This window comes from Temnothorax longispinosus, chromosome 11, assembly GCF_030848805.1.
Source record: "Temnothorax longispinosus isolate EJ_2023e chromosome 11, Tlon_JGU_v1, whole genome shotgun sequence".
Lineage (NCBI taxonomy): Eukaryota > Metazoa > Arthropoda > Insecta > Hymenoptera > Formicidae > Temnothorax > Temnothorax longispinosus.
The window spans coordinates 1,395,319-1,421,693 of record NC_092368.1 but is presented as its reverse complement, the minus strand read 5'-3'; the positions used below and the strand labels follow the sequence as shown (position 1 = coordinate 1,421,693).

The 26,375-nt window shown below is 40.0% G+C and overlaps 3 protein-coding genes and 1 non-coding gene across 8 annotated transcripts in view; 2 read left to right on the top strand and 2 right to left on the bottom strand.

Moving 5' to 3' along the window:
* Positions 1-763: 763 nt before the first annotated feature.
* On the bottom strand, positions 764-7,206 carry LOC139821716 (uncharacterized). 2 transcript variants are annotated; one of them, XM_071792982.1, is made up of 5 exons: positions 6,943-7,206; positions 3,538-3,697; positions 3,173-3,300; positions 1,590-1,691; positions 764-1,359 (listed from the first exon to the last, which is right to left on the bottom strand). In XM_071792982.1, the coding sequence occupies exons 1-5, from the start codon at positions 6,998-7,000 to the stop codon at positions 1,280-1,282; spliced, it is 528 nt and encodes a 175-aa protein (XP_071649083.1). In that variant the 5' UTR covers positions 7,001-7,206; the 3' UTR covers positions 764-1,279. The 2 variants fall into 2 exon arrangements, with proteins under 2 accessions (XP_071649083.1, XP_071649082.1); XM_071792981.1 differs by having other exon boundaries at positions 1,590-1,694; positions 6,943-7,205.
* A 551-nt stretch (positions 7,207-7,757) lies between these two features.
* Positions 7,758-9,705, bottom strand: Sturkopf (lipid droplet associated hydrolase sturkopf). Its single transcript, XM_071792978.1, has 3 exons — positions 9,226-9,705; positions 8,954-9,145; positions 7,758-8,721 (listed from the first exon to the last, which is right to left on the bottom strand). Exons 1-3 carry the CDS (start codon positions 9,532-9,534, stop codon positions 8,284-8,286), a joined length of 939 nt encoding a protein of 312 aa, XP_071649079.1. The 5' UTR covers positions 9,535-9,705; the 3' UTR covers positions 7,758-8,283.
* Positions 9,706-9,744: 39 nt separating this feature from the next.
* On the top strand, positions 9,745-9,817 carry Trnaf-gaa (transfer RNA phenylalanine (anticodon GAA)). Its single transcript has one exon. It is a non-coding gene; the product is annotated as a tRNA-Phe (tRNA).
* Positions 9,818-12,955: 3,138 nt separating this feature from the next.
* The window catches only part of Wge (winged eye), a 52,511-nt gene continuing 39,091 nt past the window's right edge, over positions 12,956-26,375 (top strand). For all 4 annotated transcript variants that reach the window (XM_071794359.1, XM_071794360.1, XM_071794356.1 and 1 more), the window contains exon 1: positions 12,956-13,984. The gene's annotated coding sequence lies outside the window, so the exon portion shown is untranslated. The remainder of the gene's footprint in view (positions 13,985-26,375) is intronic.

The following is a 26,375-nucleotide window of genomic DNA, read 5'->3' as shown; positions in this document are numbered from 1 at the left end:
TGAATTGCGAAAAATGCCGGATGGCCTTCGATCGATGATTCGACTTTATAATTTGTGCCGGAACTCGCTTCCTACGCGTGATCCCCGTGGGAAAATCGATAAAAAAGAAAAATCGGAATAATATGCGTACCGTTTATTTGAAAATTTGATCGTGTCTCCGCAAATCAATACTGAAGACGACGTGTGCGATCGATGACAATTTTTCAATTGTACGTTATTGATCATTATCGATTAATATCACGAACGTTAAAGTGTTCCTGTACCTAATTAATTAATAACGATTATTATTGTATATCAAAAATATTGAGAATAATAACGCGATTTTCACTGAGAATCAAATGAGTCACGCTGTTGTACCACGTTGTTCAAAATCTCCCTATAATCCTACATCACAATCTTCGATTATATATTGACTAACAAACACAGATGATGTAATTTTTTATGACTAATTGTAAGATAAGCATTTTTATCTCTAGAGAGACATGTCAATATGAGATAGAAAAGAATTTTCTTCCTCCAGATTCTAAGATTCCTCTTCTCTCATCGTAGTATTTAATTAAGATCTGAAACGGGAATCTTGAAACTTTTTTTTTATATTACGTATCAAAATACATTTTGTCATGTGTCACCATCCGCGTTTGACGATATACGATTAGTATTATATCGTACAGAAATTTTCCTTCTTATACCTTTCAAACGAAAAATATTTCATAATTCAATATATCATTGTGATAAATATACAGGATTCTTAATCTGCTGAAGCTCGTGTGGGACATCATTTTTATTTACAATATTAGATCTTTCCTCTAGGGTCTAGAGTATTTTAGTGCTATACAAAGTTTAATAGCTTAATAATATATTTCTTCTTTTCCTTGTTAAATTTATATTTTATCGAGAGTATTTCATGAAACTTGTTCTATCCGTTTTCGTAAAATGGATTTATAAACTATTTTTTGAGAATATATTTCTAACAAACATGTAAAAGTATAATAAAAGTATCAAGCACTTTTGTCGGACAATCTATTGAGTAAGAAAAACGTAACTGTAACCTGTAAACAGTAAAAATTTGCGCGAGAGTGTCTATGGCCTGGTGGTAAATCGCCCACGCATATACGTACAAGCATAAATCACAATCGTGGTGCGATATTACATGAACACAACGTATTCTTTGCTGTATTGACTTTTGTTGAAATTCGAGGATCGCTCGTACGGTAGAAAAGAACCTCGTAAACCGTTCATCGATAACTATTAATTATGGCAACTATAATAACTGGGAAGATCACTGCTGCGGTGGATAAGCAGGATTGTACGGAGCCTGTTTAGCATACGCCTCGTTGTACGGTGGGGGTTGCGGCATCCCTAAAAATAATAAGAAAAAGAAATGATCCAAACAAGAATAAAGGGCTTATCGTGCACTTCTCTTTCGTGTCTTTGACGTTAAATAACATTAAAACTCAACAAAAGACTTCTAAGAAGAATCAACTAAAATTTCTGAGAAATTAAAATATTCTTTTATGTATATATTCATGATGACTGCGCGTCAGACGTTCAGTGATTGAATGTGAACCCAAGAAATTTTGATCAAGTACCTGTCGAGCCCATTGGGTATGGAACATAGTTTTGAGCAGGTTGGCTGTAGCTGGGTGGAATAGTTGCCTGGGGCTGAATTACTTGCACAACAGGTGCCTGAACTTCTGTAACAAATACTCGTGTAACAGGTACAAAAGGATCCCAAGTGTATATCTTAAATTTGTCTCAGAGACAGCGAGCAAATTAGCATCAAGAATAAAATTAACGAAATCAGAACAAAAATGAGATGTAATAACTCAATAGAGTTTCTTAAGCAGACCTTAAGTAACAAAAAGACAGAATTTAATTAATCGAAATTGTCTTTAAAGAGATGTGTCCTTATATATATCTTATTATAAATCGGGTTATATGTCAAATAATGTCTAACATTTTATGAAAAAAATTTATATATTTTTTAAGCGTCTTATAAATGAGATACATGACCTGCATGCTGGCTATATTTGATTAGCGATTTTGTACGTATTAGGCGAATCTAATGTTGCTAAGTTTAATGTTAGTTATATATGCACAAGTGGAAGGAATGTTTATTTGAACACATTTCATGTAGTGTATTTGGAAGATGTAAATGCATCAATTGAAAAAAGGCCGAAGACAATTACACACAAAATGTTCCATCTAAATTTATATGCTTAGTGATGATATCATTATTAATATCATATCCTTCTCATGGACATTGCTCTCAATATAAAAAAAATAACAATCTATAATAAATAAAATAAATATTATATATCATATTTTTATCACATATGAAGTGGAACATTTCATATGTATACATCTTAGATACGCTTAACGCTATACGAAGCATGGCTGTAACAAAAATATCAAAATGCAATTTATATAAAATATTTGATATGTAACGCTGTTTATATGCGTATTATTGTACGTGTATCTCAAACTCGGTTTCCACTGTGCAAAGTTATCTTATATCTAAGAGACTAGATTCTCCTTATAAGAATATAGCAATTCGGGTACTTAAACTTAGACCTTTTATAAAAATGCTCTCAATATAATAATGTCGTCAATATAATACTGAAAAGAAAAAAATATCGATGTAATGCAGATATTCTTATAAGGAGAAAATGCACTTTTGGTATATATAGTAAAATATATAAGTACATGTTCCTTATGGGAATTAACTTAATTTCAGATTACATATAGGAAGCAGGATACCCCAATAATCGTTAAAAATGTTTTAAACATTGACATACAAATACTCTTCGTAGGAGGAATGGTCTTTCAGAATGGTATTATGCCACGCCTGGTCCTAGAAAGAATGACGACTCTGTTACTAGCCAATTCAGAATTCATCGATACCTATACTTAATTTTATTAAATAATTTAACTGATGTTTGTAATTGTTTTTATCGTGCAAAAGCGTTTGTAATTATAAATATTTTAGAAGAATGCTTCTGCAAAGATAATTTTGCCGCTGTCTCTGACACAGAATATTTATTGATATTCATCAATGTATATTTGTTTCATGTATAATGGAGATGTTTAAAATATGATGAATTTAATATTGGGAAAATTGTGTATGGTAATTCAATATTAATGCACGAAATTTAAGAGAGAGAAGACATACTTCCGTAGACAGTCCCTTGACGACGGCGATACCACGGGCAGCTGGTGCAGCAGAGGCAGGATATACAGCACACTATTAGCCCGATAACTATAGCTGCTGCGATCACCACCGGCAAGATGATACCGAGCCTGTAAAGTAATAATATATACATAAAGAAAATGATAGAAAAATATCGTGTGCAATGTATTATCTTCTGTTATGCAAATCATTTTCTCAAATAATTTTATTATTTGCCATGTTATTTTGACACCCGTGAATAATATATATAAAATAAATAAAAGATCGTGCGCCATTTAGAATTAACATATTAAATACAATTTATTTTGAACACTGTGCGTATGCTACGAGCGATTATGATATTTTACCCAGTCCTCGCAAACTCCGCGGCATTGCAACAATAGGGCTTCTCGGTAGACAGGTCGAAGCAGCAGTAGGAATTCTCGGATGGATCTATCAATGGTCTTGGACAGGTAGTCAAAATCTTCTCCAAGAAATTCTTGTTGCTTTCAAAGGTACATTCCATTCCTAAAAATTAAGCAAGCTCTAAAATATTCGGCGCACTAAAAACATCTTAAATACTAGCTGTTAAAAAAATAAAAGCGAACTGAATTGCTAGCCGGTGAAATATTTCCCAAACAATTCCAGATTTCAATGCAACACCATCTTAATCTTATCTTGACGATAACAAATAATTATGTTCTATTTATTTGATGCTTAATTGTAGGAATATTTAGCTGCGAGAATTATAGTTCAAAGCACTCCTATATAACTCTTAAACTCGCCGACGCAATAGCTTAGGAACGTACAGCCACGATTTACGGTTCATATTACCATTGCAGTATGTGTAAACTGTAATATAATGAGAGAGATTAGATGCACGTCTACCATGACGTCATTTCATTCCTAGAAAAAAGGGAAGCTCAAGCCGGCGATTCAAGAAGTTATTTTGCCAGGGGGGACTCAATTTTTTACTGCCTCGTAGATTTCAACATTTTTCTGCATTTGACAATTAGCTTCTTCGTCTATCTATCAGTGATACGAAACAAAAGACGGTAGAAATTAATAAAATCCAAATTATAAATAAAAATAGATAAAGTATGCATAAAGAATATATTTAAAAAACCTAATGTCGCCGATGTAGTTTTTATTATTCTCTATTTTCTATATTTTCATACGAATATTTTTAATGAAGAGGAGTTAACTCGTGATAGCATTATTGGATTCCGCGTATCCAAACGTAATCGATCGCTATGCTGTACATATATACGTACACACAAGCACGTAGAAAATATGAGAGCGTGAAAAAGGACCAAGGAAATCATCTGTCTAAACCTAAACCAACACTGGTTCAACCAATGCATTTAGTCTAATTAATTACTGCTATTACTGTCCATGTTACAGTCGACAGTTGATACTTGATAGCTCTTATCACGAGGGAAAAAACAAAAGACCGATCGGGCTATGACACGCTAATCGATCGACATTACTTCAAATTGATAATCTGCACACGACGTAACGTTCCGATCGGCGCTGTAAATATAGTCAATTGCCAGGCAATAGATCGGCAAGAAGCCGAGATAACTAATGTAAAAATCAGACTGCGCTAAATTAAGAAGCAGCGTTTCCTATCGCGACGCGCTATCAGAAATCTGCCTACAGGAAACGTTTGTCGCTTACATGAGTCAACTTGGACCTATTTTATCTCTACTTTCCTGGAATCCTCCTAATAAATAGAGAGATTATTTCTATCTTCAGCATAGCGACATTACATATAAGATAATACTATGTACATATTTTTGAAACACAAAGAAAAATAACGAGATCGCTTCAAAAATAAGATATATAAATTATCTAAAAAAAAAAACACGTAGTAAAGTAGATTTAGTAAAAAGAAGGAAAACAAAACTACGCGTAATTGACAATCGTGTTTCGTTTATCCACAGAGATCCTAACAAATTTTGATTCCATTTGCCAAATTGATGAATGACCAAGAGAATTCGTTGTTTTATCAATTTGAAGAACTATTAACGCGTAGCATTTGCGAGATATCCGATTTCGCTAGACTCGTGAAAACGAATAAGATACGGACGCAACCTTGTCTCAGATTAATGATAACTTTGTACTTTCGTAAGCTAATCTTCATAGCATTCGTAGCATATTTATAGTATATTTTACTTTAAGGCTCTGCGCACAATAAAGCACATATTAGGAATAAAAATAAATATTGAAGAATAAATATTATAGGAACCGGAATTAGAAATAACAATTAAACGTAACGCACAATAGAAAAGAATAAGATATAAGATATAAATATAGGAATATTCCTACATTTACATATCCTAATATTTAATATTTATTACAAGAATATTCCTATATTTATATATCCTAATATTTAATTCTAGCTAGCCACACTTATTTTCGAGTCCTTATGTCCCGGTCTATAATAGGTGTTTTTAAGGGGCCTATTCTGTAAACATTAACGATATCGTTACGTGCCTTGCGCAGATATAATATACCATGGAAAAGCTGCGCAAAGCACGTAATGATGTTAACGTAAACGGAATTTTCCTTCGCGTAAACAGGATTTTGTAGTAACTTGCGATAATTTACTCCGCGTAAACGAGTGAATTGTCGTAGGTTACTACAAAAGTAATAACGCTCGCGTAAACGTAGTAATTGTCATTTTCATTCTAATTAATATTTTTAAGCTTGTACCGATGTAGAAATTGGTAATACAGACTCTGAAAAAAACGTTTATGATAATATCAGGCCAAGAAAATCATTTGAATTTAAACTGAACTTATTATAAGGAAAGTAGAAAATTATGTTATTATGTGAAAACTAGAAAATCGAAAAACGTTCAGCGGTCCGCTGAATCGAACTGTGGCGGAGCTAATAGGGTTAATATTTGTTCTTATTCCTAATATGTGCTCTATTTTGGGCAGGGCGTCATGTATCAATTAGCGAATTATATTAAGTATATAAGAATACAATTCGTCTGATTTAACACACTATAAAATTATGAATGGAACAAAGCCTTGCAATTTCGACGTGGAATTCTTCCTCGACTCTAAGATGCTGGGTTCGAGGTGCTAAATGAAGTTTAACGAATCAATGCTTAACTTAATTAATTAAGCAATATCTGTATTTTGGGTAAAATTAACTTTTTATTTAATACATGGAAAAAAGATTAGAACAGTGACTAATGAATGACTAATTATGCGGTTCTGCCGACTGAATTAATTGCCGATTAAGTCGACCAACCGCAGTTTGGTCGAAGTTGCGATACATCAGTTAGTCAGTCAAGAAAAAGCGCCAAATCTCTTGTTCGATCGCGCTGCGTAAAATAAATTTTCCGCTTCAGTTTCAATGGAAACAAGCTATTACCACTGTGATAGAAACGAGAACAAAAAAGAAACGAGAAACACTCTCAGGAAATTGGTAAACACACCGTGATATCGCATCTCTTAATGTCGCTTAATGTCCGGAGAATCAGATAAGACCAACAATTATCGATTATTCGAGCACCCATTTTATAAAGAAAACGTTAGTTGCGTTGCGCAACCAAGAGCGAATCTTCGATTATATGCGGGGTGTTATTAATCATCCCTCCCATATATGACCGCGATAAGCGTCTAAAATCGCGGCGTTAACGACCCTAGCTGTGTGTACATACACGCACACACACACGTACGCGCGCGCCACTCCCCCTAACAAAATCGCGCACTCGATTGTGATTGTTCCGCCGGATGATCTCGTTTTTTCCTTACCGTAAACGGACGCCGCGTGAAGGGAAATCAGCAGCAACGCTACCGTGAGACGTGACATTTTGATGCTGCGTTTCACTCGACGAATCTGCAGACGACGCTCGGTGGTTGGTCACGACAACGGTACCAGTCTAACGACGAATTTCGGGCCGGGTCTCGGGCAACTACCTGCCGATTGCACGCTGCTGGGTTGCTTGCACGATGCGTCCCGTTGCGATATCGTCTGATGCGAAATGGACGTGAGAACTCTAGAAGTGGCTTTAACCCATTCGACGCGTCCGAGAACGTAAGGGGGGAGGAGGGCACGAACACGCCGCATTGGCTGTACTCGAAAATCGCGAAGATCGAGAAAGGAATCTGATAGGTAGATCCAGAAGTTGCGTTATTCGCAAGTAATATCTGATTGGTCGAACAGTGGTTGCGTCATTTCGCGAATTTTTAAAAGACCGTATGTGTTGTTCTTTTTGAACAATATTTTTAGATAATTAAAAGTTGAGTTATAAACTGAATGACAAATATAATTTACGCATTACACGAAGAATAAAAATGTTGATTATATGTATACATATAAAGCATCTTATAAATTCTAGGGAGGCAAACTTGATGGCTGAATGTCCCAGATGTAAGTTCGTCTAGTTATATCGCTGATGTTAAGTGGCGCCAAAAATGAAAATAGAACCGAGCTCGCGAATACGAAATGAACGAAAATACCGTCGCCGCTGTTTTAAATCTAATTAAATTTTAACTCGATGGTAATTAAATCTTTGTAACAATTAGGCATAAAATTACATTTTAATTTCAATATATAAAAATTGTCCTCATTGTATCATTTTTATTCACATGTTACACTTGATCCACTTGATCATAGAGAAATGATCGATGGCATTTCTGTAAAATTAATAATATATAAAAAATAATACCATAATATATGTATAATACCATAATATACATATAACAATAATACATATAATATAAGAAAATAACTAATAAAATACTAACTAATAATATAATAATATTGAGTTTGGTTTCCGGATTGGAATCGCATATGACTTGTCTGTTTGATTCCGAACGAATACGCATGGCTGCTTCTCTCTGATGAAGTGAACTGAAATGTTCACAAAACGTCGGAATTAGAGACCCTTACTTGAGAATCTCTAGTCGAGAATCAAATAGTCAATTCACGCGGCTCCAATCCAGAAACCAAACTCAGTATAACAACAATAATAAATATATAATATAAAATGCAGTAATAAAACAATATAAACCCATATACAAAAGTATAAAAAAAATTTTAGTTAGAAATGTGAGAAATAATGCAAATATATAATTAAATTATACTAAAATTCAGTGTTTCGAATCTTCGTTAATGAGATCGGCGATGATACGTCCCATGTCCACGTCATCATTCAACACAAACGAATGACGAAAGCCACGCTGACATACTTGAGCATTCAGATCAGGATGCTTTGATACAATATTTCTGTAATATTTCACCGGAGCCCAACCGTCCTTTGCACCGTAATAAAGCCAAAGTTTATCAGCATGTTTCGATATAGTCTCGTGATCAGCTTCTTTCACATATTTCATCTCTTCATTGGCAAGATTGATTATTCTACGCAAAACTCTTGGATTCAGCATTTCTCGAACCGCTCTGATGGATTTTGGTGGAATACCACAAAACATCATACCGAAAATACGTATCATAAATGTTTGTAGAGCTACTGGAAATATTGTTGTGAAGATCCAAGACAGGCAAATCCAAATTGGTGCTGCGCGTGATATCTGAAAAGAAAAATATAATTATTAAAACCATGTGGGAAATAATTACGATACTCATAGGCTGCATTCGAGGAGCGCGCTATTAGCGCGCTATTGCATTATTCTGTCTTTATCGCTCATCAGGTGTAAAACAAGGATAGAACAAGCAAATAGCGCTAATAGCGCGCTCCCCGAATCCAGCCATAATGTTTCATAGATACGACAAATATATCACGATAAACATGCCGAAACGTACAAAATTGTTGAAAAATCTTCCATTACGGGTCTCTGCCATATACTCTATCGTGGGAAACAACAGATAGCATCTGCGTATCCTTCTTTCAATGTCATCGTTCTTGAGCAAATTGAGTACCAACCAAGCACCTATGGAATGTCCAACGAGATACAAATGCGCATCCTCTGGAATGTATCGTCTTATGAATTCAGCCTGCCAACATAGAATTATAGCCGTGCCATATTATTGAGAGATCAGGAGATCAATAAGAAGTGTTTGAAGACCTCGAATACCTTGTGCTGAATCTGCGCCGTCAGACCGTAGCAGTCTGCCCACTTCTCGTCGCCGGGCATAGCGATGTCCAGGTTCTCCGGTGGTTGAACATGTCCAGCGTGTCCGATGGCCCAAACAGGGGTGTCCGACGTTAATTTCGAGTTGAGCTCCTTGACGAAGCCCTCGTAGAATCGTGGAATACCCGGATTCCCGGGAATGACGAGGACTACCTGCTTGCTGGAATGCGGTAGCGGATCCTCCTCTATCCAACGGCCTTCCGATATCACCTCGGTCTGCACCTGATTACAATTAATTATAGCTCGATGCATCCTTTATCTCGAACTGCACGACACCAAATGTTCGTATGGATGTTTGTTCGCGTCAACAGCTGCTAGCTGGTCACGGTATTTGCGACGTGTCCAGGTATAGAGACGAGACTGAACAAAGATCAATCACGATTCACCCGAACGGTGCATGATTGTATACGTGTTGGCATGCGACGTCCCAACTAAAGTGGAACGAAACGATCATCCGTGTGAGCCGAAATAGCTCAGTTGGGAGAGCGTTAGACTGAAGATCTAAATGTCCCCGGTTCAATCCCGGGTTTCGGCATATTTATTTTTTGTATTCTTAATACCATGTTATAAATTGCCGAATCAAGAAATAAAACCGATATATTTTTATTATATAATTTTTATTTTCTTTGTAATTTATTAGGTCCTAAAAATATACCGTCCATCGTCGTGTTTTTATTGTTACGAGTGAATATGAGCATGATATATTACATACATCTTTTGTCGAGATCATGTGTTCTATCGCGATATTTTTATTTATATATCTTATATAATTGCGCATTCAATTTATAGAATTAGTTTCGATAATAATTCAATACTTATTATTCTTAGGACAAATGTTTAATACCTTCCCAAGCATGGTTTTCTTACATCGATAATTTTTTCCATGAAATTTTCGAATAAAGCGACAGAGGACTCTGCTAGTGACGCTCTTGAAATTACCCTGTGAATAAGAGCTAATTTTTTAAACTCTACTTGAAATAAAGTTACAGTTATATTAAATTATGACACAAAAAAGTATATTGCTTGTATATTAATATTAATATTATCGATTCAATGAAATATATTGAAATTTAAGGTGAAGAATTATTCTTACAGCCCGAGCAATATCAGAACACCTATATAAGATTAAAATATCTGAGAATTCCCAAATTTGTGAAATTGCATACACAAAAAAGTGTTCAACGATCTGACAATTCGAAATTCTTAATAAATAGAGATCTCAACATTTTTTAATCTTAATTTCCTTAAACATACATATTAGAAATATCGAATAAACCTCAAGTATTGTTCGATTAAGTTGAGACATCGCAGAGAGAATATCTAAAAGAGACAATGCGGTCAAGAATGTTCGTCGGATATATTCGCATTACAACGAGCATTACCGATCGCTTCCCAGATTCGACGTGCATGGATATCGTGACCGGCATCGCCGATCTTTCGTCCGGCTGCATGGAAAACGGCGGGCGAGGAATAGAAACGAGAGAATAGCCGACGCCGTGGCGCGGCTAGCCGCCGCGACCGCGTCCCGGAGAAGCCGTGCTTTCCATTGGAAAAGTATGGCGGCGGTAATTCGAACGCGCGTCATACAGTCCCGCGAGTGGAGGCGCACGCGTCATGGCGTTTAATCGCGCGCTCGCGGGGCGGGGCATTCGGCACGTCGGTGTGCATGTGGACGTGCACGCAAAAAGCCCGCGGATCGGCCTCGATATCGAGGCGTGGCGCGCGCGAAAAGGTGGGGGCGGTGGGGGGTCGAGAGGAGGGGGAGGGGGGAATAACCCGACGACGGGCGAGCCGCCTCAGCCGCCCCGTTCGCGGGTAGAGGCGCCATGCTGACGCGCACGCGACATCCGCGCGTAATCGGATGATCGTTCTTTCGCGTCGTTCTTTACGCGCGGTAACCCCATGAGCCCTTGGGGGTCTCGTTGCGACAACGGGCAACGTTAGGCCCGACCGTTGCCAGAAACGTTGTCTCGTTAGGGATAAGAATTGACGGATGAAATGAGTCGTAGAACCAGATCCGCGTCGGGTCAGGTTAGATTAGGTCGGGCCGTATTGCCGCCCGGATACAAATTTGTAAAACGACCGCCGTCGTTTGCTACATTGTTACTGACGAATTTATGGACGATTCGAGGATTGTTATTAATGCGTTGTGAATGATTCGAAGAAATGCTTCGTGATACCTTGCTTATACCGTGCGAGATTCTCGCATGATGGCTGTAAATGTAAAGTCGCAATGTAAAAAACGCAAAATCAAAGTTTGTACAAAACGTACTGTTCTGTACAATCTATAGAAAATGTTACATGATAGAACAAAGATATCTTATGTATACAATAAAAATTAATCTGTACTAAATTTTCGACAAATTATTAAATTTTTTTAATATTTTAAATATTTTAAATTGTTAGATATTTTAATTTAGTTTACAATTTTACTAATTTAATGGGGTTTAATAGTATCTCTTGATTTAAATGTATTCATTATATGTTGGCTCTGGTACAGAGATTTTGTTTCCTTAAAATAGAAACACGGAAAACCGACTTATATTATAAAATACAAAGAATATTTAACCGTAATTACTTCCGGCAGATTAATTAGACATTTTTTTATAAATTTTGTTTATTCATAAAATCACAAAAATCAAAATATTTGATATTTCCTTTCACTCCTGACACTCTATTATTGCGTCATAGATAGCAATAATAGCCTAACAAAGATTGGAATGTAAAATTTGTCAAGCTGACACATACGGCAGTATTTTAACAAAGTGTGCTTCTACGAGCTCGTTTTGTAAATCTGTAGGTGCGTGGGTGAAAGATATGAATAAGAAATTCGATTAATGAATAATTATGAGTCAAATAAAATATGTATCAATGTAAGGCGATAACTAGTAATGGTATGAATTAAATACCCTACATATATAATAAGAGACTGGCTATATAAGACAGCCAGTTTTGATTAGTCCGCCAGTTTTGTCAAAAGCAAGAGAAACAGAAAGAGAAAGAGATATAAGAGAGAAAGAGAAAGCAATATAAATATCCTTCTCTCTCGCAGACTTTTAACAAAACTGGCCTTATAGCCAGTCTCTTATTGTAGGGTCTATAGTATGAATCATCTTGGATATATGTCATATTTTGGATGCGTAATCGTATTTGTAGAATCGAAGGAGCTTCTTTTTAAATAAGATATTGGTACTTTCTTTAATGACGTATACTTCACGTTAGAGGAGTACGCATCTGATTGGCTAGGTGTAATTTCGTTATTACACTGTTAATAGCTGCTAGCTGTTAGTATTATCATAGGAATCAATTATCTATCAATCGTAAAGATAGTCCGTTCGAGAAGAATGCAATTATTTCCCAATTGATCGTGGAAATTAAAAGCTTCCACAAAAACATTGCAATTATCAGCGGATTCGCTGATTCCGTTTCCCCCCTCTCGTTATCGGCGAGAAATTTTCGTATAATTAATTACGCCAATGAAATTTCAATCTGACATCGCCGTAGGTCGCAATCGAAGACGGCAGGCGAGTCCGCGGAAGGAGGAGGCGCCGACCTTCGGGGATGGAGGCGTGGACTCGCGCGGCTAATGGGCGTGGCTTCGCGGACGGGGCGGGGCGCGTTTGCCCCATTCTGGGCAAACCCGCGGCGGGGCTACGGCCTGCCAGGCCCATAGTCCGCAGTCACAATTCGGTCGTTCAGCGGTGCGGACGTTACACCGCTTTTGTGTCGCGGCTATAAATTTCGCGAGATTGCCGGAAGTGCGATTCGGCACCTCCGGTCGAACATTCGAACGCCTGTCCCGTCCCGTTTTCCCGGGTACTCGTTCGGTATACGCGATCGGGTTCGCGGTGCTTGGTGATCGTTCGAAATCCAATCCTGAACGCTCGAACCGCGCGCGGCCGCTAAAGGGGAATTATCGTTCGATTGCTCCGGTAATTTCGGAGCGGGAGGCGTGAAACCTGTTGTTACGACAGTGCAGTACTGTTCGCGGCGTCGCTCCTTCGGAACGTTTTTCTCGAAAGATCCGCTCGGGTGAAGCGAGCGACTTTAAGCTACGCCCGGCCGGCGAGCGGCGCCTGTATTAAAGGGAGATATGCCCGAAGCAGCGACGGCAAACGACTGACAGGCCGCGCTCCGTGTGGAATCGCAGCCCGTTTTTCGGAGCGCCCTGGTCGACCTATGTCGGAGTGATACTCCAACGTCGTCGTCCGGTGACGAGATGCGAAGTCGCTGGGGCGAATCCATGTAGATCGTCGCGCGCGACAGGCGGACTCTTGGGGCGGACGGGTGGCTGTGGTGCGAAATGTAGCTTTGCGAAACACCTTCCGTGCTTCCGCGAAGGGAAGACGGCTGTCGGTTCGTTGATTCTCTTCTCCGTGTATCGAGGAGATTCAACCCCCCTCCCAACCCCCGCGTACGCTGGTCTCTCTCTCTACGCGCGCTCGCGCTTCCGTTCGTCGAGTGTGGTGAAGCCCGGAGTGATAAAAACCCCCCCGAGGTTCGCGTGAAGGTTCTAATCCGGCGCTGGAACAGAAACGTCGGGGGAAGAAACGTCCGCGCGACGACGCTTCCGCGATGTGCCTGTGAATTGGATACTTGGAAAAAGGACTCCTCTACCCGTCGCGTCAGGATGACGAAACGCTGCTGCCTACTGCCGGACGCGTTCGACTAGTCGTCACAGTGGAGTTCTGCTTAATCGCAGGTAAGAGTGAGATTTCCGACGGGTCGCGTTTGCCCGGGTTTCCGCGTGACAATCGTGCTCTGATCTGAATCCCAGTTTGAGTTTTGAGATAGGTCCTCTAGTTTAGGATTTGTCAAAATAATGCACGAACTGTAGAATGTACGTAGGCTGTTAATAATAATTAGTTGATCGTCAGTGAACAATGGCGTGCACTGAACGCGATAACTGCGGATAGCTTTCATCAGTCTTCATCTCTAGGCTTTTCTGAAGAATATTCCTTACACCTTGCGGGACGTGCTATTATTATCGCGAAACTTTTCAGGGGAAAATAGCTTGGGAAATTGTCGAGCGAATTGTTACGTACAAAGGAAAATCTGCGGTTAGGATTATTTTGCCGGATCTGATACGCGCGTAATTATATGCGTTTCGCCACAATTATCTTCATTTTCGGGTTTCCCTCCCGTATACAGCTAGGATGATTAAAAAAGATTATGCTCCTCTTAGGATATACGAAGACAGCCGTAAATGTACTTTCTCCGTCGTCGGCGACGATCGATAGCGACTACTACTTCACACTTATAGTTGATATTGCCTCGCTCATTAGCCCCTTCGTCTTGAAAGTGGCGACACGCAACTTTGGAAATTCACACCGTTTTACTATTTATTAAAACATTCCGATTCTTTCGAGATTTGTAATACTTCGAAACTAGTGCCGTTTCAAAAATAAATTCGCAAAGATTAACCCGATTCGCTGGGTTCGTCTTCGAATTTCACTCGTGATAAATGTAATGTGATTTTACATCTACTTGGTGGACGTCGACAATTCGCGGCTCGTCAAAGTTCCGCTGGCCTGCAAGTATCAGCGAAACGAGCTCCGTCCAACAGCTGCGCGAAACAATTTATTTAGACCCGGCCTAGTGAGCGGTGATGTCGCAAAGAAGCGGAGTCAGCCAAGTCTCTCTCGGTCGTTCCTCGCTTAGATTTTACAATGGACCGTTTCGAGTGCCGATAAGATACAGATACCTAACTATTTCTGAATGAATCTTTTGTGAATCTCGAGCCCTTAGAAAACAAACTCTACGGGAACGGACGATTGTCTCGATGAAAAGGTTGGTTTGGACAGTTTCTTTTTACGGTAGATTTTAAATATCGTGAAACAATGGAGCAAGATGGCGCGTAAGAATAGTAAAGGACAAGGTTGGAGCGAAAGAGAGAGAGATAAATAGATGAGATAGATTTATCCAGTCTGGGAGCCTAAGTCCCTCGAGGACGGTCAAAGAGTTAGACACAGTAATATATATCGCGAGTTAACGCGCCTGCGAAAGATTTTCAGAAGCGAGAGTCAAGAAATTTAACGCCCGAGACAATGCGTTAAGTTTCTCGGGGGCGAAGTTGATAAAATAATCCGAGCTACTACGAAGATTCAAGAGTGGATTACGTAAGTGGGAAACAAGTCGACGTTTGAATGAGATCGACGATGCGGTACCGATAACAGTATCATGTATAGGCGAGGGAGAATATTTGCGGGGAATGTTGTTGCACGACACTATAGTTGTAAACAATGCAGTTGCGCTAACAATCAGTTATGCTAATCTTCCGGTGTCATTCGTCTTTATCTCGTTGAGTATATAATCTAATTGAAAAATTTGTACTTCGTGAATAAGTATTTGGACTGATTTTTTTTTTTTTTTTTTTAAATTAAGTAGGACATTCACTCAACCTAATCTACATTCGTCATTATAATATTCAATCGATTTTATCCAATAACGGAAAGTTATAACGAGATTAAAATGAGCATATTATAAAAGACGAGTCGACGCGACGAAATTTTGTTGTAATTTGGCATGTACGAATTCCTGTGAAACTATTACGGACCGACGAGCGACAAAGAATCGAAATTAAACAAAGCTACAAACGAGGATGTTTACGTGTTGTACAAAGAAAATCGGGCGGATAGAGAAGGAGGGAGATGTGAAAATTTTGTGACACGAGAACGAATCGGTAAAAGTTCAAGCTGGGAGGGTAAGCGAAAACAGTTGCACGTGACTGTGTGAGTCACAAACAAACGGAGTGAAACAAACGGAGAAGACGTCGCTCAGTCGCAGCGCAACCGTTCTCCTTCATCTTTACAAACGCGTTACTATTCTTCCGACGTGAATTTATTTGCGAATACCTCTCTCTTTATCAGACTACGTAAATCTGCGGGGCTGGGGAATACGGGCTGGTTTCTTCGAAGCAACGGGTATAGAGCGAGGATAAGGGCGAGGAATGTTGGACAGAGGCGGGTAATGTGGGACACCGTCATTTTCGTCCATCTGGCGCTGCAATTTCGCGGGACACACCGAAGACCACCTTTTTTCTACGTCTAAAAGATCGCTTCAGTAGGCTATACTTTGACCTGAACCTAATTCCAGCCTTGTACCGTGTCTTTTTAGAAATCCAATCGATATCCGAGTTTCTACTTCTCCTCATCAGACAAAGTACCCATTCTTAATGCATTAGCACTATGGTGGAAGAGCAACTTTCTGTGTTTACATTACGAGACAAAATAAAAATCGATTGCCGATTAATGAAATTATTACAACGCTCGATGATATAGTTCACGTGATATATCGTGTTTTGCAAAAACGCATGCGTTTACCGTCGGCAAACCGCGAGGCGAACTTCCGCAAGTTGCAACTTCGAGGGAGCGGCTTTCTTTAAAAAAGGAATACTTGTCTCGCACAATTGTCCTGATGGAAGCATGAATCTTAACCAGAGGACAATAGTGCCTTACGACGTAATGTGTATAAAATATCTCTCCATTGATATATAGGTATATAAATAACACTGAAAAATGTTACAATATCTTTGTGCAAAATATAAAAATATTGTATAAGAAAATATTTATTCTTCTTAATTATCTCTTATTTTTTCTTTTTATCGTCACGTTCTCACTTAGATCTCACAACAACAACAACATTGATTGCGTAATTTTCATGATAGCTTTCATATAAAATATCTTTACATAGAACAATTAATTATTGTCAATAATTATAAATATCCGGAAAATATCGATATCTGCTGTATATCTCCGTTTTATGGAATTATCGCTAGTAAATATAATATAGATACGAGAGATAAACGAGCTGCTTTCTTTTCCTCCGAAGATATTTTGACGATGAGATTCGATCTCTCTTTTTTTAGTTATAAATGCAAAACACAATTTATTGACGAGCTTGTGCTGAAATAACGTTTCGTTTTAAACCATCGACGCTCATCCACTCGATCATTTCCGGCATAATCTCAACTACTACTTGCGTAGAGTATCAATAATTTATTAATCACAGATAGCGTTGGCACAGACTAAGAAATTTTTACTCAACTCGTGTATCAGCTCCTCCATATTTGCATGATTACATTTGATGTGATTTTAATGTCGAACCGATAAAATTTCTGAACTGTGGTCGGTCGCATTTAGCGTTTGTTTTTCATGCTGAGTGGTGACATTAGTGATGCAGTCAAGTCGCGAACCTCAGACTGGATATCTCATAAATAAATATTAATAAAGCACTGGGGGGGGGGGCGGATACAAGAAGATCTATATATTTTTACACTTCATAATGAGCGATTATGCAAGCATTAGTATAGTTACAACTGGAAAGAAACAGAAAGCCGCATGAATTCGGCCAAGTAAAGATGTTACAGGGATTTAAATCCCGTCAATCATTCTCTGACGACTTTGATTGTAGCTGAAACATTTTATCAGTCGCGGACGAATATCATTCAACGCGCTCTTGCATAATAATGCCACGCGATTTGCGCGAAAATGTATTTCAGTCGTACATCAGTAAATGTACATCAGTCGCTTAAACAATAAAAATGTATAAAATTCGGATATATGATAAAGAGGGAAACGATAAGAATTGGAAAAATCTATACAAACCCATAGGGGAAAACTGTGAAAGCAATAAAAAAAAATTAGGTCCAATAAAAGAGTACCTTTTCTTACGTGACGTGAAAATTCACGCACAGCCGTGGATATATTGTTATGCATTTATCGCACACGTACGTTATCGATAAGTATACAGCCGTGATTAGATCATTGCATTATCTATCCCAACTTCGTTTGGACAACGTTCCGTTTAACAGATAACCGATGTATGGGCACCGTGTGTAACGAGATTTTCCTCCATTAAATTTATCAGAAAAGTGCAGCTCTAGTATTTCAAAGATGCGAATACACATGGGCGAAGTTCAATAAAACGTAAATAAGCAACAAAATCTTATCTCAGGTGTTGTTATCAATTTATAGCCCGGCCGAGAATATTATATTTATATTTTAACGAACCCTAATTAAGCGTCGATACTCCTGTATACATTTATCAATAACGCTGTAAAACAGGACTTCCGTTTACCTACAAAGGTCGCTTTAAATCGCTCCATAGTACTTTTTTCTATAACACATAGACACGAAGGTTACGAAAGAAGCGGGGAAAATGTGGGAAACTGGTTTGTCGCTTTAAGACAGCATTATGCGGTAGTGAGTCTGACAAAGTTCTTAGACCCCCACAGGTACTTTTGGCGAAATAACTGTGCGGCGAAATAAATTGTTTTTTTCCCACGCTGCTTCAGGGTTCCCTGAAAAACTGGAGTTTTTGTGCGTAAAAAATTTCCTGAAGAAAACGAAAAGTTTGAGAAAACATTTTTTTTTAAGCAGACTATCGCGAAAGATACATTTTCAGAAAATCAACGGAGAAGTTTTATGATTGCATATTTTATGAGTTGCGAATAGTTGTAATGTTTATATATTTAAAAAAAGGTACAAAATGTATATATAACTTTACCAGGATTAATTTTAGACCACTTTAATTGTTGCAATTTCATATAATATTTAGATAATAAAGAAAATAAAACAAATATTAGAAAACTTTATTTGGAATTTACTCCCCGTCAAGTGTCACAAACATGATTAAGTTCTTAATACCGTGAAATCGTGAATCTGTACGACGTCGTTTAAAAGAATCGTTGAAATTGAAAGATGTATGCAATGCAAGTGAATAATCTCGATCATCGTACCATTCTCCGTATGACTTTTTATTTTTCATCATATCTCACGGTCTGCTGCTTAAAATTAAATTCGCCGTTACCGAAAATATACTTGGTGCGAGCTTTTTAAAGATTTTGGCCGCCGTTGATGCGCAACCCCTTCCCGAAAAAGCTTCGACCCGGCCTAAGATCCTCGCCTCGCCACCATATCAATCGTTCGCTGCCTGTCCCGTGTCGGGGTAAAGTGGCGTTTATTTGGCTTCGACGACTATCATTTCGAGCGTTCGTTACCGAGGAGGACCGCCGTCGAGGTGCGTGCAAGCAATGTTCCGCCTACTTTGCCGGAGGAGAATGTTCGGAGGTCTCGCACGACACGATGCGAGCGAGCGAGCGAGCGAGGCGAGGCGAGGCAAGCGAATGAGTGAGTGAGTGAGTGGCTCGCATAGTCGCCTCGCGAATCACGTACATTTGCCTGCCTGCCTGCCTGGCTCCTTAATGCGATCGGGAAGTGCACTTTCGCGGAATACGAGAACAGAAGTCGTTCACGACGACGATCGTCCTCGTCGTCGATTAATGACGAATGCCTAACGAGCCGCGGAACGCGAGCCGGACACGAGGGGAGAATTCCGGCGCACGCTTTCATAGACGTAAAACGTAAAGAAAAGTAATTCGATCCTTTCAGTGCTATAATGCCAGTATAAAGTTTTGCTGAGAAATCATCGTAATTATTAATTTAATTATTATAATTATAAATTGTTACAATGCTACGCTCGGTTCAATTTTTCTTCTGATTTAGGAAAATTTAAGCACAGATTTTTTTAGCAGTCGTGCAGTCTAACAATTTCGTGTTAATAGATGCTTAAACTTAATTCCTATATATGTTTAATTTTGATATATAAAACATACTCGATTGAACCATAATATCTAACACGGAAAATTTTTAACACAAATAGAGAAAAAACACGTCATTGATTGATGTAAAAAAAAGTGAACTGTGTTTTGAGACCAAAATACCCTTATTCCAAAAATCCTGAAAAATACGGACGAATTTCCGGAGCACTTATTCGACGCTTCGCAAAACGTAGCTCGCTTGGAAAAACAACGTTTATCAAAGTATGAATTTTAATTTCACCTTTTTCCACGGCGTTCCGCTCTCGTCGAACAATAGCGCGTATTTGAGACGATCCGAATTACGACGAGTAAGAGGACTCGCGCGCGAGTGTACGCCCACCTTCGAGCGAGCGAGCGAGCGAGCGAGTGAGCGGGCGGTCGCGCACGTGTTTAAACTCACACGCGAGCTAGAAGCGGAGGCGCGAGGAGGAGCGGAGGGGAGAAGGAGGAGGAAGAAGAAGAAGAAGCGGGACCACACTACGCTCTTACCTACGCGCATCACGTTGCGTGTAGGACCAGCGCGTCGCGAGTGCGTTTCATGTACTCCTCTCGTCCCTTTTGAATGATGTGACCGCTGGAGAGTGCCGTGAGGGGGAAGATAGGGCATGAGCGAGAAAGGGAGAGATAAAGAGAGAGAGAGAGAGAGAGAGAGAGGGAGAGAGGGAGAAAGAGAAGGATAGAGAGAGGGACACGAGGCGAGGCCTTCTCTTCTTTGTGCCTTGAACCGGTCGCCTTGCCGTCTTAGCGCCGTATTGCGAAATTTCGTCCTATCAGCTTCGCGAAACAGGTTCGCGAAATAATCCACGTTTCTCTGCGGTTCATAGGTGGCAAACGCAATTTTTTTTTGCTCGTGTCACGACGGAGAATATTGTAATTTGCATGTATTAATTATATATTAGATAATATATTAAGATTATAATTATATTCAAGGTAGCAAATCATCGGAATAGACACTTCGTGCATGAGTTTTTCTCATTTGGATTCTTTGAAGGTACCGGCATCTCGAAGAAGCGACACGTGAACTTAAAGTTCAGACAAATGTCGTCGTAAACAAATCGTGTCATTTTATTTCAGAGTCGAACGGCGATGTTTGATTTGCAGCGTGATGTCTCGCTCCTGTCAAATTACATTTTTACTTCAAATTAAAAGGAAGTTTAAAGAGTACGAGAAGGTGCAGCAAATCAAATATTTCAGACCGATCCTTCATGCGAAAGGTCGGACATTTCGTTCATTACGGAAAATAATTCTTTTCAATTCATTTTAATTCGTCAATTTTTCACGATGTATTAATCAATTCTTTCAGCTGCCGGTATCCTTGTTCCTCGATACTTTAAACGATGATATCACCAAGAAATACATGTCAATTTTAATCGCGTACGTCGGGAGCATTATAGAAAAATATAGATTACATAATGTCACCGAAAAGAACGATCGTGATTATATAGTTATCGCGGCGCGTAATTTGTCATAGACAACCAATATATCACAGTTCTTGAAAAGTATCTCAGATCCTCGAAGATCCATCCGTTTTTTAAACTGAATTTCCAACTGGGAGGAATACGGTATCAGCGAAGAATTCATCGGACGAGTTCTTTTGGACTTCTCGGTTTCCGCGTTTGAATCGTCCATAGTACGCTCACTATCGTTCGTAGATCGCGTTCGATCGCGAGCAATTTACAAAATTTATGGAAGCCATTCGGCCCCGTCTTGATCTTGATTTTAGAGTCACCGGTTCAACGCGCAGTCAACCGAGTTGTGTCGGGGACCATGACGTAAGTCTCGCTTCCTGTTTGCCCGGGTCGGCTTGACACCGGCACGACCACCGCTCGCCTCCTGGCCTCTCGTTTTTTGCAATGTTTTCGACGTATTTTGCAATATAAACTTGCGCCGGCCGCGAACGCCTGTCACCTTCGGGAGCTCAATCTTCCACGACGTGATGTGGTTCGGGATTTTAATCTCCTTAACCGAGAGGCTATAGGAAAACCTCGATACATAACGACGATATATAGCTCGATACATAAAACTAGATACACATTTTTATGTTATCTTTTTTGTTGCTTGTACAACTTCGTTCCTGCGAGACGATAAATAAATTTCAAAGACGAAGAAGAAGTAGAAGAAGAAGAAGAAGAAAGTCCACTAATACCTAAGGTTTTTCTTCATAAAATTTGACAATTATCAAAAGTTTTTAAGATAAAGTTAAAAGTATATAACCCCCTCTACTATTAATTCGAGATTAAATTTACTTTAATTGAGACATTAATAACAAATGTATTACGGAATGACAAATCCTGCAATGTCTGAAAACCCAGGTTAAAGCTGGACGCGTACATTCGCGAGCGCGCCGAACAATTATTTCATATCCGTCGCAGCAGGGGGTGCAAATGGATCCTAACGAATACGGAGTTTTCTCCGGCGAAAATGGAACCGCCTAATGATCTGGCTGCTCGCCGGGGGTCGACGGCAAGTACAAGCCGCTAGACAAGAACATTTGGAAAGCATTCGGTCCGCTCGTCCTTCGGCTGCTCTCTTGGGCCTGAGCCGACCGTCAATCATTTAAGGGACACTATTCTGCCTCCTCTGGCCTCATCGTTTCCCGTCACTCCTTTGATCCTACCCTATAATATTGTTCCTCCCCTCCCCTGGCCTACTCGAAATGTCAGTTAGCTTGGCCGCCGCTGCGCCATTCTCGCAGATAGGTATATACGCTCTCGCCTTCTCGATTTCGCCTTGCCGACTTGCCGCATTTCGTTGTCGCTTCCGAACGGCGATTAACTACTAACGCTTTGCCAGCGGCAGCTGCTCCGCTCCTCCTCGTAAAACCGAAAATATCAGCCAATTATCGTATTTCCAGGCAACGACGTTGATAGCGCCTCCGAGCGTCGATCTTTTCACTTTTTTCGGAAGTTTCGCCTCGTACATGCCTCTCAAACTCGCGCTCAAGTGAGTTGTAAAGAGAAAAGGAGAAAAGAAGAATGGAAGATGGTAAGAAAGAGAGAAAGCGTAAAGCGGAGTTGCTACACGGAAACTCGAAAGTTCTCGGACAGTTTTCCCCGACTGACAAACTTTTTCTCTTTCTGACCTTTGCGAACTACAACCTTTATAATGATTATTAAGGTTTCGAGAAAAATGCGCGGAAACTAAGGAAATAAAGAGAAGACGAAGAAATCGGCGTATGCACGGAAGAAAGTATAACTTCGTTAGTTTATATTATAAAATACTTAACAGCGATTTGCCTTTTGAGCGAAAAGCTCCGTTAACTATGGAAGAAAATATGAGATTCTCGACACATCGATTATTACGCCTAGTTTATTTTCGAGACGTCGGCTTTCATCGGTAATAAGCTTTTAATGTTAGTTCTGGTCAACTCAATTCGGCTTCTTCGTCTACATTTTACATAGCGGTAAATTACAGAAGAGAGTAGAGCGAATTTATAACATAGGATTAGTTAATTTTATACCGCCCGCCCAACTGGTCTCGGAACGTTATTTTGTGGGTAGAGCAATGCAACTTGCATTATTACAATGATAATTACCGGTGGCCTCCCGAGATATGGAAGTACGAAATACCCTCGCAGAAACCGGTAAAATTATTCGGGTGCAGCAACAACGAAAATTGCAAAGCGATATTCCGATAATTCCGAATGCTCTTATCGGCTGAAGCGTCAATCTGCAGACAAGCTTAATAATAGTTTGACCAGTTTTGAGAGATATCTCCAACTCGTAGAAACGATAGTGATTGCCATGATCTCTACTATTCGAAACTTTCTTTGGCATTGAAAGGAAACTTGTAAAAGAATTTGCCAACAATCGATTCAATTTCGAGAAACGTCTCCGCTTTATAGAAGTGATGGTGGGATGAGCAAAATGAAGTTCGGTTAAAATAAACGGAACGCCAAGAATTGATCTGTTATCTATTTGTATTTCTCCACCTAAAGCTTAATTTGGAACTCGTTAATTCTCAATATCGAGAGTAACCTATATCGAGTAATGTGATTCGCGCTCGTTAAAATATCCATCCGTTTTCTTAGTTCGATGTTCGTCCTATATTCGCGGATTCCGAAACACACTACCATAGAGAGAGTATCTGCATACAATGACATATAGAGCGATACATCATAACTAACTGTGTAATCTTATTTCGCGCGCATCAACGAGATAAAACCTCACACCCATCCGGGATTAATTTCCCCCCTATTCCACTGACCGTATTTGCTTCATCCGAAATAACAAGTGCGCCCAGTTGGCTAGGTGGTTGCGCTAAAAATTTGCTCTATCGACTCGAGGGAGAAGGGGGAGAGCCAGCAACAATCGACCTGCGCGTAACCGAGCGGGAGAATATGAAAGAAAGAACGAGGGAGAGAGAAAGAGGGGTGCGGGCAGGAGAGACGGAAAGGGGCAGGATGGAGATAGCGCAGGCATGCAACAAAAGTAGATATCGCAGCGTGATATCGCTCGAGCGCGCTTTGCTACGTGTGCCAGAGAGAGAAAGAGAGAGAGAGAGAGAGGGAAAGGGAGCGAATGCGGACTGTGAAGAGCGGGGCCAGGCTCTAGTCGGAGGGGCAGAACTGGCGAAGAAGGGGCCTGTAATCGTTGCGATGTATATACCGAGGGTTCTCGCACAGGCTCTCTGCAATTTTTCAAATCGTATCAGAAAACTTGGAAAATTTTGGAAAATACACAAAGTTCCGAGGATTCGAGATGTTCAAAAGAGTTACTTTAGAGGACGCGAGAAACTCGGAGGATTCTCCGGGGATTTTAAAGATTTAGAAGATCAAATACGATACGCGATATGTCAAAGAACGGCTTCTTAATTAGCAATCTGACTTAATGTCTCTGTCTTCTGAATTTGCATCGGTATTTTTTATTATTTCTGATTTGCTATATACGGACCTGATAAAACGAGAGAAAGAGAATCTCGCGAAATATTTTCTATGAATCGTACTCTGATACTTCCTAGTATAGAATTTCACCAAGTCTCCTAAAAAGTTATAGCTTTTCTGTATGCAAATCACTGTAAACGCTGCGCTATCTAGAACGACGCCGAATTGTCATCAGGAGAGTAAGTATACTGTTGTATTTTAACTGTCTACTTTTACTCCTACATCTTTAATGATTCTCGGCGCCACTCCGGTTATATACGCTTACGACCTCAGTTTTCTGGAAAATCGCGCACGTGGAGAGCCAAACATTCCGACTTGATAAACCTCGTATTACCCGCATCGGCATCAAGAAGAGAACTCCAGCGGCGCGCTATTCATCATTAGTCGTAGTCCAGCGTGCCGTTTTTGTTAATTATGCTTATGCTTTTTTTTTTAATCGGCCACTGCCGCCGCCAGGAGAGTTCTACCTTGCTCCAAGTCGAGCAATTAAGTGGAATGGCGCAACTGCGTGGAGTAACCTAGTTGTGTGCCTTATCTCGCATCGGCGGCGTAGCGTGCGAAACGCGTGTATCTCGTTGGCGCCATCTTTTTTCTCCCTGCGACCGACCGGGCGACCGTTCCCGCGATCGTGGATCGTTTTAACCCCGTTCGCTCGCTCTTATTCCGCGACGATGCTTCTCGACGGGACATCTCTCTTTCCGTTCCTTCCAATATTATTATCTTCCCGAATAAACCGGACAAATTTCTTGCCAAGCAAATTATTAATATTATAGATATCGATTTTGAGAATTTGAGTGCTGTGGTAAAATTGACAAGGAAATAATTTCATATTCCGGTCGGACTTCAAATAAATCGATCGAGATAAATAATTCCGAAAAATAGAATTTTGCATTTTTGATGACGCCAAGTTTCTCAATGAAATAAAGTGGTAGAAAAAAATGACACGTTGAAATGTCCCTTACCACGATATATTGATATGATTTAATTCAACAGGAGTTCTCGGACGCGGTCGAACACCGCGTTCCCTCGCTACGTCCATCCTATACGATCGCACCTGTGAATAACGGACGCCACTCGCAACTACGTTGATCTGATAAAGTCTAATCACCCCGTAGCAGCAAGCAGGGTAGATAGGGTGGTAATGCCCGTAGTCGGATGCGCTTTTCGTGCCGACGCTAAAGGCGCTTTTCCGTTTTTCGTGTCGACGTCGTGCGAGCGACATCGCCGGCGGCGTTCGCCGTTCGAGAACGCCCGGCTGATGCGTCCGTAACTTTCCGCATTGCTGAACTTTCGCTGAGAAAACGGCATTTTCAAATCTTGCCTGAGAAAAAAAAATGACTTTCCGTTAGGATCCGGTGGCAAAATCGAGATTCTCTCTCGAAGAACTTCGAAGCGCATACGGCGCGCGTGACTGCCGCGCGAAGGAGCAACGGTGCAGTAACGAGAGTTTTTGCTCGTAATTCCGACCAAATGCCAAATCGCTTCCGAACGAGACTCTCGGTCGACGAGCACATGAGCCAAGACGGAACATATGGGGGAATCATATGGGAAGATTGAACCACGCGTCTGCCGGCCGGAGACCCACACGACAGTGTCCCCCGGGCGAGCAAA